The sequence below is a fragment of the Tinamus guttatus genome, unplaced genomic scaffold, assembly GCF_059628265.1.
Source record: "Tinamus guttatus ecotype Peru unplaced genomic scaffold, ASM5962826v1 Tinamus_guttatus_pri_ptg000260l, whole genome shotgun sequence".
Classification (NCBI taxonomy): Eukaryota; Metazoa; Chordata; class Aves; order Tinamiformes; family Tinamidae; genus Tinamus; species Tinamus guttatus.
In genome coordinates this window covers 291,552-311,677 of record NW_028288794.1, presented here as the reverse complement: position 1 = coordinate 311,677, position 20,126 = coordinate 291,552, and the positions used below count along the sequence as shown (strand labels likewise).

Sequence of the window (20,126 nt, the reverse complement as noted above, 5' to 3'; positions counted from 1 at the left end):
GAGAGGAATGTCAGGCACGTCGTGAAACATAAGTTCTGCCTCCCAAAACTGTCAGCTTCCATTAGCTCCAAAAGGGCCTGACAATGTAAGGGTTTTTAAACCCCAAACCACCACACTAGCAAGTTTCCCTCGCTAACGAACCACCCACAAGGTAAAAATGCAAGCTCAGTGCACAGGCAAGGCGCACACACACACAGACACTCTTCCCCTGCCACTTTCACAGAAGCTCCTGTCCCTTCTTGGAGTGCAGGTGCTTGTTTGCTTTTCTAGGTGCTGCCTCTTCAAACTGCTATTAAGTTAAAGCAGCCCGTGACTCCCAGGCAATATCTTCATTCCTTCAGTCTGCAAGGCAAAAAAAAAGACCCAGACAAAGAGCAAGCTAAGACTGCAGGAGATATTCCATGTCATTCATTAAACCCTAGCATCGATTGATTCTTGTTTTAAAGTGATATATGATGCAGAATGCACAGTTATCTAGGGAGTGCAGCCAACAAGTTATTATTATTCATTATCACTGCGAGCAGCAGCCCAGGGCTGGGATCCTTCCTAACAGCAGCCATGCAAGCTGGGACCAAAACAGTGTCTCTGTCCCAGTGTCTGCCCTTCTGCCCACCGAATGGTACATTTATAGCCCCGACTTGGGATATATCTGGCTCACAGAGACACAGAGCAGGACTTCCACCCCATTTCATTAAGAGAAATGGGTGCCTGAACATCCAGACTACGTCCCTGAGATCTCCCAGAAAGCCTGGCAAGCAGGGAACTGAAGCAGTGCCCCCGAGACCCAGTTTAATGATGAGCACTAGACTTTCTGCCTCTTTTCACAGGACAGTCACTTCTAACGCAACTCCCCAAAGCACAGACCTCAGAGCTGGTAGGCACAGGGAAGAGTTTCACCACTCCAGGAGGAAGTGGTTCTGGACACCCAAGTGCCAAGCACCAAGGCATGCTAAGCGGTGACAGTTCCAGTGTCTCCAACTCACCTGTTTCTTCCAAAGCTGAGGGCAGAGATTATGTGGAAATCGCATCATTTAGATGCCCACAGCTGATGAAGTAACTTGGCCCTGAAGAAAGAAGAAGAGTTCAAACTGCTCAGGAGTTACGTATCGGCCACCTGTTCTTTCTTCATCAGTTCTGTGGCTCTGGGGTTGCTGATGGACATCCTGAAGCCCTTTCCCTTCATATGCGTGATGAGACCTGGAGCGCAGTGCACGGGCTCCAACCTCGGGCGAGCAGGAAAGGGTCATAAAATAGGGCTGAGCTGCACTCTCACACTGGCAAGTGTCAAGTCTTTCCAGACACAGAGAACATGCTGCTTTTTGCTTCACATTTGAAGTTCAAATATTGAAATTAAAAAAAAACAATAAAACAACATTTCAAAAGCAAAGAGCATAATGTCATGTTAAGAATACAGTTTAGAATAGTTATTCCTTCATAAAGCCCCTACTTTCTCTCCACCCAGGCACCAAAATCCCATGCACCAAAGCATCTTGCCCTTACAGTACCTGGAGCTAGGACACAGCTCCTCCTGGAAGCAATAAACTGCTGATTGCTTTGGGCCCAGAAAATGAGTCATTTAAAGTTTCTGTCACAGTCCCAAGTCTTGGTGTGAACTACCTTCAGGCCTGACCCCAGCTCACTCCACAGCAGCCAAAATAAAAAGTAATCCTCCCCCATTTCCTCGTTCATTTAAACACGCACAGAACCCCTTGAATGTCCATACTTAGCATACTAAACACTACAGCTACTTTGTGATGATCTATTCGGTTGATTTTTTTTTTTGACACATGCTAGTCTCCCTTGCAATGGCTCAATAGTGTCAGGTCAGCTGAATTCTCACAGCGTTTCCCAGCACAAAGGTTGCCAGCAAAGTTAGAAAAAGCTTTCAAAATAAAGCTTTCCAAAGCTAATCCTCCACCCAAGTCTCCCACCGACGCTTTCAAAAGATGTCGCTGCTGTTCTGTATCCACCACTTTAAAATGTGAATTTTACGATGCAAACACATCACTTCCTAGAAAAATAGGTAATCATTTTAATGATTTTATATAAAAGAAAAATAAATGTTATGATACAATCTGATGCTCTGTACAGTTACACTCACATTACAGTGTACTTGTTATACATTTCTACAAAACCAGTCCTAGCCATATTTACATACGAAGCAAGAAATCTAAGCAAATGTGAAGAACTGCAGGGGACTTCAGTCATGAAATATATTGCAAGAGAATTATTCTCTGATACCCAACTGCCAAGCATCAAACAGGGTATTAGTCACAGAACAACTCAACACTTTATCTAAGATTTCTCTGCCTACTCTTGCGTTAAAATGACAGAGATCTTGGTAGTTCTCTTACTGGTTTTCAGGGAAAGCATTCAAATGAATGATTTTGCTTATATTACATGCGAAAAGCAAAACAAAGTGGTATTTGTAACAGTTATGATAAATGAATATTTGGTTCAAACAATTCAACTGTGTTTAAATATCACACCAGAACTCATCATAGTGAGGAATATATGAATCCAGAAGAGAGTGAACCAATAACTTAAAGCTAACAAGTGCATACCCACACATTTTTGTAGACAATTTAACTGCAGCTGTTTTCACTGGGCCCAGATTAGAGAAGCAACTGTTTTGAACTACTCCAAAGCCTTCAGCAAGTCCTTAAAAGTCTCCACCAGTAGCAATATGACAAGATGAAAAGGTGAGATTTACTCAAACCACTCTTGATATGCCTAAGTCATACTTGAGAGCCCTCATTAAAACTATTTAAAAAGGTCTGATGGAAGGACAAAAGAAAGTTTCCAATTAAATAAGGAAAAAAGCAGGACACGACCAGTTCCTACACAATCCAAACAACGTGGGAATAGAAGATGTCTTTGCATATTGTAAAAATCTTCAGAGAACAGCCTTGCAAGGGAGTAAAGCTCCCTGTGCTCAGTGCGGCACCATATAGCTGTGTCTATTCTAATACGCTTTTTAGATTTAGGAATAAGTGCACTGGACTTGAACGTGCCACACACTCAAGAGGTCAGTAAGCAGAAAGCAGCATAGACATCTGTAGTTAACTAAAAAAAAATCATTAAAATTATTCACATACAAAAAGTTATAGGAACATGCTTTGGGGAGGAAATGGGTGCTTAAATTAATCCTTTCCAAATGAACATAGGCAATAAAAATAGAATTAACACCTGCACAGATAAAATGCTTCTGCTCCCTTGCATGGCGATGCTAATATTGCGTTTTTAACAGTTCCTAATCAGATTCCTGATAGCTCTGAAAACATGACATCATTTTTGTAATGATGCAAAGAACTGCCTGCTACCCACAGCTTTACTTCTTGATCTGGAGGCATTCTTTTATAGCTTTGTTTACAAGACCGTTAAATAATGAACAGGATTATGCAACTTTCTCACCTGAGGGGATCTGAAACAATTTTTAAGGAGGAAAAAATTATCTAAAACCCTTTTTTCCTGGGAGTATGTTCAAAAGTGACCTCAGTAGGTATGAGGAGAGGAAAGGGATGCATAAGAAGGCTGGCTCAGAAACTGCCCTGAAGAGACCAGGGATGAAAAGGGGGCTGCAAAATCCTAATAAGCAAGCAACAACAGTTCACATCTAAAGAAACAACTTATTTTAATAGTTCTGTAACTTGTGCATTCAAATAAATATAATTTTATCCTGGGCAATACAAACCTCTAAAAAAGATTGTAATAATGGGATTTCATATTCTATTTAGGATTCTGGTCCTTAACTTTATATTTGAACAAGGCGTATGTTAATTCTTCCTCTGCTATTTTGCTTTTATTTTATAGAAATGCCAGTCCGTTCCAATGCTTTTTTGTTCTCTTCTTCACCTTTTTGAAGACAGGTTTATGCTAAGAATCATCTTCTGGATTTTGTCTTCGTTCTTTAAAATATTAGATTTTACAGCACATATCTTGTCTTGCTGGTCTTTAATCAACTGTTCCAGTTCAGCCAGTTCAGCTTTTAAGGGCTCTACAGCACTGTCTGTGATACTGAAAGAGACACAAAGAGCACAATGTTACAGGGAACTTTAAGCTGCTTTAGGTTACTTATTCCTTGAAGAAAGTATATTCAATACTTGGAAGCTTGCAAAGAATTTAAGCTGTGCCCACCCTTCCTGAAAAAGCTGAGAATAAGCACAAAGGCAAAGCTAACAACATGGACAGAGAAGAATATTGTTCAGCAGAGATCACCCACAATTCAACAGCAAACATTAAATTCTTGGCTAACCCTGCTTTCCCAGCAAGATCTCTTTGCTTTGCAGTTATTTCATCCTGCAGTGTGGATCTGTCAAGCGCTTCTTTTATTTTACCCAGCCAAGAGCTGCAACTGCCTGGCACGTAGAGTAGCTGGTGTTTGACTGCGGGGGACAAGAGGCCCACCAAGGAACCCACCTTCTCCTGGCACCCCTGGGGCCTTCCATCTCTCCCCAGAGCCTTCACCACAAGGGTTTTAAGGAGAGAAGCACACTGCTTAGATGAAGAAATATAAAGTAGAGAGAGTAGTAGTAGTGAGGAAAAGTGAGCTTCACAAAGTTCAACCACGGAACAGCAGAACGGATCCTGGCTCCCACTTAGGCATTTCCCCAAACCAGGGGGTTAACACTCCTTTTCCTGAGATGGCAGCAATCTCAACCGGCTCTTTCTTGGGACAGAAGGAAAACAGCAAACTGTTGCCAATCAGAAGATAAATGAGTTCTGGAGCTACATCTGCTTATTTATGTTGACCCTAAGGCTAACTAATGCCTGACCACCCACTCCCAGCCACCTATCTTGACAACTTCCACTCAGTTTTACTTCTCTGGGAAAGCAAGCTGCATCTGACCGCAAAATGGCAAAGAAATGGAAAGTGGAGCAAAAGCACTCAAAAAGACCTTGGAGAGGATGCAAATGTGCCTTATAAACCTGGGAAAGGAAAGTGCCCAAGACCAACTATTTCCTACATGACAGTAAGGCCGGCAGCTACTACAGGCAGAAGTCTGAGAAAGGGCAGATGTGAACTGACCCCTCATTAGCTGCTAACAAGAGCAGGCAATCCCGCACCAATAGAAAATGTAATAAAACTGAATCCTACGCTATTAAACCACAATAGCACTGAAGCATTTTAAACAAACTTCGGCTTTCAGAAAGGTGCCCCCTTCCCTAGCGCTTCGCAGATCTACAGTCACACCTAACAGCCAGGGAAGTGATGTGCTCAACTACCTGCACTGGCATTCTGAATTACCCCATCGCTTTGAGAACTCATTGGCCAAGGTCTGCATCTCAAAACCATTTAGCTTTCCCTTCCTTTCTACCACATTAGAATAAATCACAAAAAAAGTACCACTGGAAATTGCGCATTTCCCAACGGGATCCTTCAATTGTTTTTCAGAGGAGCAAAGAAAATAAAGACGTGCATCCAAATTCCACTACATATGGGAAGCGCTATCTTCTTCACATTTGAAACTGTGTAATTCTTTCCTGAAGGACCTGACATGCTGTAGTGTTACAATGATCTGATTAGGATTTCGTACTAAATTTTGTTCAGTGCTGGGATATGTTGCTGCAGTCTTAGCTTTTTAAAGGGAACTGAAGGGCCCTAACAAAGAGATGTTAGTCTCTCCGCAGCCTCTCATGAAACAGCTGTCCAAAGCTTGGTTTGACATAAATCCCCAAACAAAATCAGCTGGCCAGTTCCTTCCGCTCACTCCCTCTCTCCTCCTGAATGATATCAGCCTTGTCCAGGGTACATTTTGTCTGGGACATCAGGAGACACAAGAAGCCAGCTGAGCAGGAACAGTCACGGGGCAGGGAAATCAACCGATGGGGAAATGACTTGCCTGGCAAGTCCAAAGGAGACCCACCAAGTGAGCACACGACTTGGGAAGTCCTGAGCCGCGTTTTATTCTGCTAGGTGGTTGGGACTTCCTGCACAAAGGCAAATGAGTCAATGCCTCAGTTTCTCAAAACATAAAATAATGTCGGACAACTTTTCCTTTCTCTTTGGAGGGGTTTTGTGTTCTAAAGTCAGCTGGAATGTAAAAGTTTCCCAAAGTTTTGGGGTAGAAGTTGCTACGTGGTAAAGTTGCGACAAGGAATTAGCATCACTATAATTTATATGGGAACCAAAACTCCAATTCCCACTCCAGCCTGTAGACGAAGCCAGCAACAGTAAATTTCTAACATTTAACACATTACTGGCTATCAAGACAGGACTTAGCTAAAAATCCCACCCAGTGGCATAGTTTCATCTGTATAAACCAAGCATGTCATTTCAGAGAGAAGCAAAACTATCCACATCGATTATGAATACAAGAAGACAGACATCTAGCCCTTGTTTAAGATTGAAGGAAATAAAATTGGAGACAATTTCCATTTCCAAGGAGAATAATAAGGGACACTGGTGAGGGAAGCCAGATGTGTGATCTTCACTCTCTTGGCTTCCTGATATTGTGTTTTTCATCATTAACTGACAGCAATACATGCCATTAATACCATTACAAAATACAGAGAATTGTTATGGCACGTAGCAATCCACTACTAGTCCCTGTTCCAAAATGAGGTTTCCTTCTGAAGTGCTCCTCCTCATGACTCCTTATACATTTCTGAGAGAAACCAAACAAAACATCAAGTCCTTTTGTCTCATACAAACATGGTCACCTTGTCTCACTGTTGTGACATACAGTATGTGAAAGTGAGCTGAAAAATCCTTTAAAATGAACTTAAAAAAGACTTCAAAGAAACTCCCAGAAAGCAAATAAGCCAGATGACAAATTCACTTTAAAGGTGTCGAAGACTCTTCCTTCTCTCCCAAATAGGAACCCATCTCAAGAGAAAAAATAAAAACAATAAGTAAATAAAACATTCCCCGAACACACTCACCATTGCTCTTTCTGCAGGGCTTCTCCAAGCTGCCTGTTCTCGTGTCGCCACATCTGCAATTCGTTCTTCATAGCATCCATGTCCTCCTGGATGTAATCCATGATCTTGCCAAGAGGAAGGGAACTCCGGCACAGAGTCTGAATAGAGACCTGCAACCTCTCGATTTCTTTGGCTACTAAGTCTCTCTCTTTTTTCCTAGCTGCTTCTGACACAAAGGGCTTCTCCTAATGGGAAGGATGAATAAGAAGGAAATCATCAAAATCAGGAAAAGGATCTGTTAGTGTCTGCTTAGCACATACCTGTATAATAGTAGCAGCAGTATTAGACTGCCTTCCAGATCAGGAGTGCATAAAAGTACAATTAATAATTGATCCCTAAGTGACCTCACTCTGATGTTTTCAGCATGATCTTTCCCAAAGCAATAGGTGGTTTGAAGAAAACCTTCTGCTCATTCACAGTTTACTTCAGTGCATTTTTGTATTTTGAGGGGCAAGTTTTTGTGGCCTAATGTCACATCATTAAACAGAAGCACACATGCACCACCCAGCAATACTTCTCTTATCAAGCTGCTGCTCTGAGGCAAACCCATCTCTGCATGATCCTTATCATGGCTGAGCTTCCCAGGTGCCATGTGGCACTTCAATAAAACAGTTATAGAGCAAACACAAAACAAGTCTCCAGTAAAACACCTTATGCCAGTCACCAATGCCAGGTGTAATCATTGATGAAATCATTCAAACTGGTGGACAGCACAGAGAAAGAACTGCCTAAGGCTAAGTCACATAAAAGGGCCAGAGAAATGGAAGGGTTTGTGGAAAGCAAAGCTGCAAAGCAGAAGGCAAGGGACAAGCCACTGCACTAAGGAAAGCCAAGTAGGTAGAAGGAAACTCATCTCCTCCAGCCACCACTCACCAGAGCATCAAGAACGTGGATTCACCGTTCCCGCTGCGTGGCTGGGGGGTGAGCCACTGAAAGGAGCCAGCCCTGCTCGAAGCAGGAGGACCAGCTGTAGAATCAGAGCCAAGATATGTGGCCAGAGAAGCACCTAGCTGAGCTGGATGTTCTCCGTCTTGGGCTGACCAAGTGCAGCTGCATCCTTGTCATTGCATTACAACCTTAAAAAAGGCCATGCTAAGCTTGAGGAAGAGGATTATGATTTCTGAAAGGTGCTAATTTTGACGAGAGAGGCATCAGAGCTCATCGTGTTTGGCTCCCACATTAGGCACCACAAGCATTCATTGCACCCCCTTCCAAGTGTTCTCCTACCACTGCGGAGCAACATCAGAGACCCAAGGGCACAGCCTCCTTTCAGTGCATCACTCAAGTCATCTGAATTGTGCTCTTAATCTCTCCACTATCTGCACATGGAATTCCACCTCTTACTGCTGCTTCTAATAATAGCACTTCAAGTTGCATAACAAAAATAGAAAGTGGTTATTCCACTCCTCGTAGTTCTGTTGACAGTGGTTGAAAATCATGCCGGCTGCAGATGTGGCCTCAATAAACTGCACTATGCAAAAATAATTTGGTCTTGTGCGTGCTTCCCTCAAGTGCAGCCAGCAGAGCCTCTGTGGTCAGTCACTTGAAGACTCCAAGCTCGCTTGATGTTAAGTGCAGTGAAGTATTTGCTCAAGTTGCTAAACTGCTAAGAGCAAAATGATGCCATATCACTAACACTCAGTAATAATCTGATTCCAGAGAGCTCTTTAACAAAAACAACTTTTTCTTTCTTTCTTTCCTTCCTTCCAAGATCTGTACAGTTCTAATCCTCCAACTGAGCTTCCTTTCAGATGTGCCAGCCTTTCAGCAAAGTACACTTAGAAAGTCCTTTCAGTTATTTAACGTATGCCAGAAAAGTGGAAAGGTCCTTCTTTGCCACCTTGGCCGTGGGATCAAGCAATTACTAAACACAGTTCCTAACGACTACAAAACCACGGAGGTGGCAGTGAGCTTCTCGCACACTGGGACCCCCAAAATATCGACCACACTATCCCCTACTGCCCTCCTACTCAATTGGCCTGTCTTCCTGTGTAAGCTGTGGGCTGTTTGTTCAGCTGGCTTTGGAGGCAGCAGGGACTACTGCCAAACATATTTCAGCAGCCCTCGGCTTCCCGATGAACTCCAATACAGATTTTTTCAGAAAAATACTTCTAAAGATTGGAAGGCTGAGATTTACTTACTCCCGATGCTTTGCGTTTTACCACACACGTGCGCGCGCACCGCACATGAAAAGTGTGGGACTCCTCTGACTTTACTGTGATTTTATAAGCTTAAATGTTTAATTAGGAACAGGGCTGAAGTGATGAACGCTGCCGAACTTGTGACCTTGCTTCCTAAGTCAACTCCTGAGTGTTGGCTAAACTGTTAAAACTAACACTCATCTTAATTCCTTCTCGTGCAACCCGTACCTCTCTCCCAGAAGCAGGTGTTTCATTACCCTGCACTACATAAAGCGCGGTGTTTGGACGCTTCTTGGAGCCATCCACATCACCATGTGAAGGCAAAAGCACCACTTTTTGCCCCACCACTTCCTCCGCGAGCCAGAAGCGCCCCGCTCTGCAACGCAAGCCATGGAAACCTGCTCTCTCCTGCACCACTTATTTGGCCAACGGGTGGGCATCGTAATAACCCACAACACTACCTACAGCTTCACCGCTGTCCTTTCCGCTCGGTCTTGCAAGCCCCAAGGCACAGATCACAGGGTAAAACCAAGTTCTGGACACCAACATTGACTATGCTCACAGACATCTCCTGGGCTTCACAAGACTTTCCCTGATATGCTTTTTTTGCCTGTCTTGCTCTAACTGGTAATAACATAGCAAAAAAATTGCACTGTTCCAACAACTTAAGTCTTTCGAGCAGTGTCTCATCTCTAATTAAGTTTTCCTAGTAAAGTTCTCATATGTTGTGCTCCACCAACGCCTTATTAAAGTCTTAGTCCATGATATACATACTCCGTGCCACATGTACCTGAGAGTACATGTTAAAGTTATTTTCAGTTCATCAGCAGAGCAGGGTTATACCATATTTGGCTTCCCAGAAAATCTGACTGCCTTGTTTTTCCTCTCCTCGTAAATGCACCATCTTCTTACCATTTTCCTCACCCCACCCCTTACAAGAAGCCACAGGCAAGAGGTAAGGAATTTGTTGCAAATACAATCATCCCTGAAGCAAGAAAATCCAGCCAGTCAGTTATCATAGGGTGTAGCTATGTGTATGAAAACATGAAGAATACTTCACACTTATTTTACAAATGCTGACTTCACAGGTTTACGCTCTTCCAATGCTGAAATGACCTCCCCGATTCCTAGGTGGTCCAAGCAGTCACACTTCTCAAACCTCAGGAAATGTATTGTGAAAACAGGAGAAACAAAAATTCCATATTCCAATAAACAAGGGCAAAAGGATATTTTAAAACTGCAGATCCAGTTAACAACTTGAAACATACTATACTAAAACACACATCTGCTTGGAAAGCTAAAGCAGAAACAAAACACAATCAGATATTTACTATACATCAGAAAGGTGCATTTAAAGTGTATTAGTAAATACGTAAGAATAATTTTAGTGTTCCTGTAACTCCAGTATACTCCTTGTGAAGTTCAGTTCTTCAAAGCTGAAGTTAGAAAGGCAAGATATTATCACATCCAAAGTCATTTCAAGCACTGAAATACAAAACCACTAAAATCTATTAAATACTAGTTGAGCTTAAAATGGGTACATCAACAAGTTTGTTTAAAAAAGTCTTTGAAAGACATACTGTCTAACTCATGCAATAGTGCACAAGAGATTTTTTAAAGGCAGCTTTCTTTAAAACAGGAGCTTAGTTTTCAAGCTTCCAAGAAAAATCTCCCAACAAGAGCAGCCGTGATGGTTTAGCTGGAAGACTGTCGCTCCTCCTCACCTGAGAGGAAAAAAAAATAATCACAAACCTTTCTTTCATTTCCCCAACAATTCTACTCCAAGATGCCATGTTGCATTTCCCGCAGGCTACAGAAAGGTAAGCTCAGAGCAGAGAATAATCCCCAAGAAAGTCAAGCTTTGGCAGTTATTGCTGATTATAAGCACATAAGAAAAAAAAAATCACACTGCTGTTCTCAATTTCATAGTTGCAGTGATGGGTTAAATTTTACATTGGATACTTTTTTAAAATCACCAAGCATTATGGCAGATGGTTTGTTACAACAAGCAACGTGGGTGGTAAGAGGTCTGAATGCCACCTTTGCTCATTTTGCACAAACATGTAACAGGATATATTCAGTTTTAAGAAAAACGCCAGAATCAGAATTGTTCCAGGCTATTTCATTAGGTCACACACCTCAATGAACTCTCCTTTCACAAAGGCCCAAGAATTAATAAATTATCCCCATATAAAAGACCATATCACTTCTGTAGGCCCAACACGCTTCCTTTCCTTCATGTTTTTTGTAAGGCACCAAGATAAATGTTTATTTTGGATTCCTGGGGAAAAGTCTGCCTTTCCCATTACCTCAACCCGCACAGAACACAACACAGGCCTGGATGCAAGGATTGGAGAAAGAAAGCAGCAGAAACTTGCTTTTTAATCATTAAAGGAGAAATTATCATCAAGGTCCCCCAAACCACCAGGATTTACTTGTGTTTAATTTCCCCTTGCTAAAGAAATTAATATAAACATTACAGTGTGTATAGCTCTATAAAAAACATCATTCACAAGACATTCATTTCCAATATCCATGCTGTTGAATACATGTGAAATGCCTGACATCTACAAAGTTAAAGAGGTGATATGATTTTTTTTTAAAAAAAAAACTGTTCGAAAGCTTTATTTCCATAACCAATATTTGACTTTTTATAGTGTCTCCTTTATTTCCATCAATGGCACTTTTAAAAAAATTAACATTTTAAAATATGAACCAAATTAGAAGAAATATACATCAAGAAGTTAATAGTTTCCACAGTCCCTTTTAACTATTGTATTATGTCCTATTATGAAAACAGACCCAAGTAATCACAGTTTTATTGAGCTATACCATTTCCCCCCTACCCCTGCTATAAGCAAGGACAGGACAGAAACCTCATTTTGGACAAGTAATTTTGGTCCATTCAATGTAAAACCAACAACATCAGGTATTTTTTTTTTATTGTAGAAAATATCTTTTGATCATAAATGTGTGTTCTTTCCCTGTTGCTTTTTACAGAGCCTGTACTTAAGTAGATTGTAACTCTCCACTAGGGATTATCGAAAGAAACTCCTTCTCAGAAGCACAAGGAAAAAGTAAATGTTAAATCATTTCAAATGAACAGGATGCTTTTGCTCCTTATACCAGGTACTGAGTTCAGAAACAGGTCAAGGATCAGAGGTACAACGTTCTTTACCATTAAATTTACCAAAGTCTATTTGACCTACTAAAGTTGAAAGACACCAAAAAAGGAAAAATTGCTGGGTGGGAGGGCTAAAATGTTCCGTTCAAATTTCATACCTATGCAGAAGAAATTCCATAATTTACAGAGGTAGGTAAACATCTCCCCAACAACTTTGAGCCAGTCTGCTTAACTTCACATTCACTCTATTTTGCCAAGAAGTCAGTGTGTAAAACCTTGGCCATTTGGTGCAATTCTCAGCGTGTTTAGCAAAAGCTACGAGCCTGCCCACACGCGCGGCAGGAGCAGTCGCCACCCGGGTGGGTAAAACACAGCGGGTGGCATCACCTCAGACCTCCAGGGTGCCAGTCCTGCATAACCCTTTCCAACAAGGTCGCTCTGCGATTCTGCTCTCCCTTTGAGTTCACATTGCTGAAACTTTGGGCCCATGCCCTTCCGTCCTGGGAATAGCTGTCTTTTTGCCATTCAAACGCATATTCCTGGTGCTCACAAGCTGCTTCTGAGGCCTGTGCCCCAGAAGAACGCCTTGGGCAAAGTCATGGAGAAGCTTCTCCAAGTACTTACGGATCAGCTATACCATGTATCCTAAAACCTTATTGCTGCACAGCTGATACACCATGTCAGTATGGGAATAACAGCTGTCTTACTGCACTTCTCTATATTCTTTCTGTTTAACTTATCCATCTGCTGACTCATATTGCACATATACAATATCCACAGGAGAGAATGTTTTGTGGTTTTGTGCACACAGGCTACAGCAGTGGGACCCATGACGCCAGGAACATCACAGGAGTGTCAAAATCCCACTGGCCCAGCTTGTAACACAACTACGTGGTGACGACAGGGTGTTTGAGAGAGCTGCTGGCAGCAACGAGCGTGGAACAAGGACCTTCCAGCATAATTCATCCAACTGAAGCTCCACGATGCCTGAACAAAGCTTAGTGGCTACAACCAGACTGTTACGTAGGTGCAGGTCCTATTAGAGGAAGTGTGTGTTGCAATTTGTCATGGAAGCTTTAGTCAAAGCACTGCGTTGCCCGCACATCGTCACAAACAGCACTGTCACACAAGAAAGAAAGCATTTCTGCAGGTAATTCCTGCTAAATCCCACTGCAGGCATTTCTTCTGACATATAAATTGTGTGCTCTTAAATAGTGAGTCTCAATAAAATACCTGAATGATGGGACATACGAACGCACATGGGTAGCCTTACATATTCCTAACTGCACTGATCAGCAGGGGACACCCAGTGCTGTTCAGCTGATGGATTCATGTAAAATTTGTGACCTGAAGAACTTTAAATAAACAGAATCAGCAATGAGTATATTTGTTCTGGACTCAGAAATACCAACTTTATTTATAATATTTGTAATTAAAATTAATATTATCCAGGTGTTAAGCTCTTTAATATCACTTGCCCCTAGCACAGACCTCAAAACTGCCTCTTTTTTAAAGTCTGTGAACTGTATCGGGTAGCGCAAAGATGGGAATTTTGTGATCCCACTTGCTTAAACTATTTAATAACCTGCCTACATTTTCCGCATATCAATAAATGAAGTGGAATACAAAATGTAACATCTGTTTCCTCCTCTGTTTAACATAAGGAGGTCAGATTCTAAACAAATACATTGAGGAAGTCTTTTTAGGAATTTGTTAAGCTGAATTCAGCTAATCAAGACAGCAGAAATATTGTATATTTCCAGAATGACCTCTTTGTTTGACCTGAAAATTCTGTATATTGTTCTAAGCCCTGCACATGCAAAATCTACATGATGAAGCCCCAATCTTCTTGTCTTTCCTTTTATCTTTTTCTTCATAAAACTTTTAAAAAGCAGAAGTGTGTTTGTGAAACTCAGCACAAAAAGGGCTTCAGATGTATATTTGTAATGCGAACAAATGCTTCTTGGCAATCAAAAGTTAGAAGGTGTGAAACATCCTCAAGATTTCAGCAATGTTATGTTTTGAATAAATACTAATTTATCAGCTTAGCTGATTTCTAGTTTACTCATTCACAGTAATTCAAGTAAATACATTCAATCAGTTTATTACTGAACATTCAACTTGATAAAGACAGAAGATCCAGCGCTCAGACTACAAAGGTATCTTTTCCTCTCTTCATTTTCCCAAGTCACATCTTAACTGGCAGCAGAATTAGGCTTCAATGACCAATAAATAGGTTTCCTATTTCATTTTTTAGAACCATGGAACAATTTAACAAAAACAAGGAAAATATGCATTCGTATCAATAGGCACCAGGATAACCTGTATATCATCAGATATAATTCCTCAAATTATCTTATTCCAAAATACAGGAATATAATTTCAGTTTATTCCGCAAAAATTTTGGAATGCTGTTGCATATCGAGGTAGAAGATACTTCTTCTGGGGAGTTTGATGGAAAACAAATTAAATAAACAAATAAAAATTGTTGGAGAAATAGTCAATACTCAATCTGATATCCTTTCCAACAGACTGTAGAACTAGACCTGGCCCAAAACCCACGCCTGTTTGAACGTAACACACTGTCCAGAGTTCACCATCCTCTCAGACCCACCAACACAACAGGACATGGTGCCATCTGCCTGCTCAGAGCAGGAATAAGCCACTTTAAATTTGTCTTTTTAATTACTTTTGCTGCCTTTCTACAAAGAGCTTCCATAGAGCAGTAACACAAATATTCTTCCCTGATCTGGTCTGCAAACTCCCAAGAACGAATCTGGCTCTTCCCTTACTCACCATCTCTGTAATATCCCTCAGAGAGGAGACACGCTCATGACCCTAGGGCCGCATGAGTGTGCCAGACACCCACCTGCTACCCTCAGCATCTCTCGGTTCCCTGAAATATTCCCAGAAACAGCACCACACTGGAAACGTATTTTCTGCTTTTACCACCTCCTGCACCACAGTGTCTTTATCCTTCAAAATAAATTCCCAGAATTCAATAACCTTTCCAGCTTGTATTTTCTGACCTACATCTGTCAAGCTTCTGTCACCAACTCCAAAGCTTTTCAAATCATCTTTCCCGATGTTTTTTCCTCTGCTCTCAAGAAAACTAGGATTCTCGTCTTTGTATCACAATTATTTCTTCAACTTAATTTGAAACGCAGTTGCAGAACAGAGAACTAGCATGGAGGCAGCCAGCTGCTCGGATTTGAGGTCAGATGATATTCCAGCAGCTTAGAGTTACATGAATGTTCTCATGTGATGGACTAGGAAGTCAGCATGTTCTGTTTTTTTTCCAGAATTAGTTGTCTATTATCAGTGCTGCTAAAAGAGATCAGTGCTTCAAAAGATGCAACAAAAGCGAGAACTGAATGGATGTTTCAGAGACTGAAAATGTGCAGTGGCACTAAAGGGTGATTGTAAAGGGACACAATTGTCCATGGGCATTTGAATTATCCAAGAGATTAAAAGGGAAGAATTTTAATTAGTTTACATTTACTCAGAAAAATAAATAAATAAATAAAGTTTAGAACAAGCACCAAACAAAGTTTCCCAAGTTTTGTAAAACTTGGCCATTGCCCCTTTCTATGTCCAATGCTTAAGTTGACAGTGACAATATGGAAGTGTAACCTAAAGCACAACTAAGTACTAGGAGAAGAAATTATTAAATGAACAATCATGTCTCAAAAATCTAGCCTGAGGATTGATGATTAAACAGCACCACCTAGTTATAAAAACAAGAACAGCTCTTGCTCCTGCCAGCTCAACACACACCCAATTAATGGACCCTAGAACTACTGCCGAGGCAGAGTAGTATCACCTTCTAGCCCTTCCCTTCTCCAAATGGTTATATAAAGACAACACTTACTAAAGCAGGCAAATTTACACATCAGACTTCCTCATTAGAGAGAGCCAATAACAACAGAAACAGCTAATTCAAGCCGCACATTAGCAACGAACAGTGTGCAGTTCAGTGCTCTGGATGAAGCCGTGTCTATTCATAACCAGCTATCTGCAGGAAAACGAGGAGCATTTCCCAGTTTTAAGAGGCGCTTGTTTTGTTCAGGATCAGCTCTTGCCATATGCGAAAGGAATTCTTTGAGTCGAGCGGGCCTGATCTCAGACAGTTCCAACTCCAGATAGGAAGATACTCCCTCAAGGGCCTGCTCTGCCTTCCTGACTTTCTCAACTCGTCAGGGAAGGAATGAAAAGGCTGGTCTCCGTGACACCATAACCCTTTACCACTAGACAGGAAAGCATTTGGGAGTGTCTCCGTTTGAGGCAAGAGTCTGTTGATTTTACCCTCCCAAAATTCCAATCCTAGAAGTTAACAGCGTGTCACTTTTGCCACAGATTGTTACAGGCCATTATAAAATCATGCAAGCTTCAGATAAAATCTTTTTCTTTTTTTTTTTTTTAGACTGTCTACCATGATATTTTAGTCCCTCTGGGACATTTTTCCCCCCTTTCTCTGATCTTTCCTCCTAACCTTGTAATGTCATTATTCATTGCCAAATAACAGCACTGGGTAATGCAAAAAGAGTCAATTGAGTGGTCAAGGTTTCAAAATCAACTACTGATCTCAGACAACTATAAGAAAAAGCTTCATTCTCAGCACTTTGGAAGAAGCTCAACTCTTCAGATGAGCGTTTCAGTGGCTAAAAAAAAATGTTATATGCAAACCCATAGATCACTACTGAAAAAAGTGTAGCTAAATGAAAAAGAGATGAGATGGAGTATGAAGATTTAAGAGTTTGGGAAAGCATCTATTTTTCCAAAATTTTCTGAATTTCTCTATATTGCTCTGTACTACTATGTACTTCTTGCCATTCACAGGCTCTGTAGAAACTGTCTGAAAACCTCTCCAAGATCAAGAAATTCATAGTAAATTCAGGTAAAAGGTAACATAGAATCATAGTATCATAGAATTATTATGGTTGGAAAAGACCTGCAAGATCATCAAGTCCATGTGGTGAAATGAAGATATCCACTGTACTTTATACCTGGACCCAAGTTCCCACACAGTGACAACAACAACATCAATAGCATTTGCTGGGCAGTTAAGATATCACCTTTCAAATGCCTGGGACAGACTGCAACAATAATGTACAAATGTACTGCTTGTCCATCAGGATAAAAATCACACTTTGTTCCAGGAAACAAAAGAGTAGCCTAAAGGAAACTTACTGGAAAAGTGCTCTGAAATATTAAAATGAAGCAAAAGAGAGACATCAAAATCAAACCCTGCCAACACGAAAAACAAAATAAAACAAAAAGCAGAAAAAAAAAAACAGCACAGAAAACACCGTCCAACAGACGAACAACAAAAAAAAAACAGCGCAGCACATCAAGGAGTTTATTCAAAAATGGGAAAAAAAACATTAAGATGGAGAGAAAAGGTCACTATTAAAATATTTTAATATTCACAATTCTTGGAAGGTCATTAACGTCTTACCTTCTCTGCAGACTTCAGTGATTTTTGAGATGCCTCATAATCTTTCTTGGTTTCTAGAATTCTTTTTACAAGTCCACCTGATTAAAAAAAAAAAAAAAAAAACTTTTTCAGCATTGGCTGGCACTAAAATACTGTTCTAAACATTCAGACAATAAAACCAAAACCCAACCACTTAATTTTCTTTCAGTTTTTAGAGCAACATTTATTGCATTCTATTATGTATCTATACTATTGAGATACAAGGTGCTTGCTATATGGTCTATTTTCTCCAATCTCCTATAAATCAAATTGTTCCAAGCAATACAGTTTACTGAATGGTTTTTAGTATAGAGATAGACTTGGGAGCTATTGTAACACAATGCTTTTTCTTTTGTACTCCTCTTTTGGAAGAATTCCTTTGCTTCAAATTTTTGGCTGCAGGGATTTCTGAGAAATATTTCTGTCTAAATCACATCCAGTGTGACCATAACAGATTGAAGCCTTTGAATCCGAGATTGGAGGTCACAAGCGAGAATAAACATTGTTAAGGAGAGGTCCATTAGTTTTTCTGGAAGCTCTTCTGGAAGCTCTCAACTTGCCTTGACCGGCCAATTCCATCTCATATCTCAGAACTGACAAGCTGTACCTCACACAATAAGAAAAAATAATTTTGTGGTTTTATGCAGCATTTTAAATCCTGCTGACATTAGAAAATGTGCGCTCCACATCAGTTATTAATCCTGCTGTCCTGACAAGTAGACTACTCTGCTGAATAATTTCTAATTTGTTGTAAAAGTCCAGCATTAAGGTTGTATTTTGCCACTTCATTCAACATTTTTTCAATGTTCAACACTTGGTTGGGGATGTTTTTATATTAACAAACAAAACAAAACCAACAAACAACAACAAAAAAGCAAACATACCATGTTTTTCATCCTCAACCAGCTGCACTTCTGGCTCCTACACACATGAAGAGAGCTTTAGTTGCAAAAGGTTGGCATTGGTTTAACATACAAGTTCTCAGAAATTTTCAACTATAAACTAGCTAATTGAACAAGTAATTGACAACAAACTGTAGAAAAAAAGGTGCTACAACTTGCAAAATTAACAGACCGTTTCCATCTCTGGCATTTCTGGCAGCGGCAGTGCCGCCTCCACCACAAACTGGTCATCATCGTCATCAGAATTTTGATGGTCTGTGATCAAATTTGAGACTGTTTTACCACTACTATTCCTGAAAGATAAACAGTGAACATGAAATTCCATTTAGGATCTGTCCATATCTCCAAAACAGAAGAGACAGCAGTTCCCTCTCCCCTTTCCCAAAAATGTATCACCCAAGAGCAGACCAAACAGCCATTTCCAGTCACAGCTCAGCTCTGAAGAGAGTGATCCTTCTCCCACCACTGGAACTTATCAGAGATCACCCTTAAACCGTTTTGGCAGGATTTTTAAATGGCCATTTGAGCCTTTTTTGAAGCACATAACGTGTCTTGCATGTTTTATATGTTTTAAAAAATCTCTTTAACTTTTGTTGTTCAGGGTTCACAAGGCAGGAAAGTTGAACCTTATTTCTGAATTTCCAGAGGTGATGACCAACTGTAAGTTCTAGATAACATACTTGCAGAAACAATAAAACCAGTAAAGCAGTACTGAATTTTCCAGTCTGAATCAATAAGCAGTTCTATGATCTAGCCTAGCACTGTTCAGCAGCAGGTACCACAGAGAACACTGGAAAATGCCATGGCATAAGAGCTAGAATTATCTGCTCTATACCTCTCACACTTGCCCTTACCTTTCTGGAAATAAGGCCTCTGTGCTTTCTTGGCGTTTTATTCGCGGTGGTGCTGGTCTTGCACTGCCAGGCCGTGAAATTCGCCTGCAAAAAATGAAAAGACTTTCTCACAGATACTGTCAAATGAAGCCACACACGTTCCTCAGTGGAACAGATACACACCTATGAACTGAGCAACTGGGCCAGTGAATAAAAATAATACCACAAACTTCGCTGTGTATAATCTAACAGCAATAGTTGCTTTCATAGTAGAAGTATAAAAAAATCTAGAAAATGTCTCACTAAAAAACGTAACCTGGATACAGTACAATTATTTAGCACTAACAACAAGTTTAGCATTAACCGTACAGACTGCAACATGGAAAAAAAAATTTTGATGTTCATGATTCAATTACACAGCCCTTTGCTGGGCAAAGAAAAAGCAAATCTGAATTTGAAAGGCAAATTCCTTTTAACCATAACAGCATACTTCAGAAATGCATGGCAAGAACGAAGAACATTGGTTCATATATGTGAACTAAAATAATTTTTCATATCCTATGTGTCCTAATTATTTTAATAACATTGCATAATGCACTTTGTGGATTGCAAAAATAAGTCGGAAACATTTAGCAATTTTAAAGTTTTCTTTAAAAAAGGAAATGAAAGCAAATAAAATGAACCATACAAGGGGTAATATTTACTTTTCGGTATCATGAGCAGAAA

The 20,126-nt window shown here is 40.5% G+C and overlaps 1 protein-coding gene across 2 annotated transcripts in view; it reads right to left on the bottom strand.

Annotated features, from left to right (window-relative positions):
* Positions 1 to 2,008: 2,008 nt before the first annotated feature.
* The window catches only part of IFT54 (intraflagellar transport 54), a 38,081-nt gene continuing 19,963 nt past the window's right edge, over positions 2,009 to 20,126 (bottom strand). For both annotated transcript variants that reach the window (XM_088526960.1, XM_088526961.1), the window contains 6 exons: positions 19,422 to 19,505; positions 18,740 to 18,860; positions 18,550 to 18,586; positions 17,648 to 17,724; positions 6,886 to 7,109; positions 2,009 to 4,017 (listed from right to left, as the gene is read on the bottom strand). In XM_088526960.1, the coding sequence (XP_088383086.1) occupies positions 3,852 to 4,017; positions 6,886 to 7,109; positions 17,648 to 17,724; positions 18,550 to 18,586; positions 18,740 to 18,860; positions 19,422 to 19,505 (709 nt within the window). In that variant the 3' untranslated portion in view covers positions 2,009 to 3,851. The remainder of the gene's footprint in view (positions 4,018 to 6,885; positions 7,110 to 17,647; positions 17,725 to 18,549; positions 18,587 to 18,739; positions 18,861 to 19,421; positions 19,506 to 20,126) is intronic.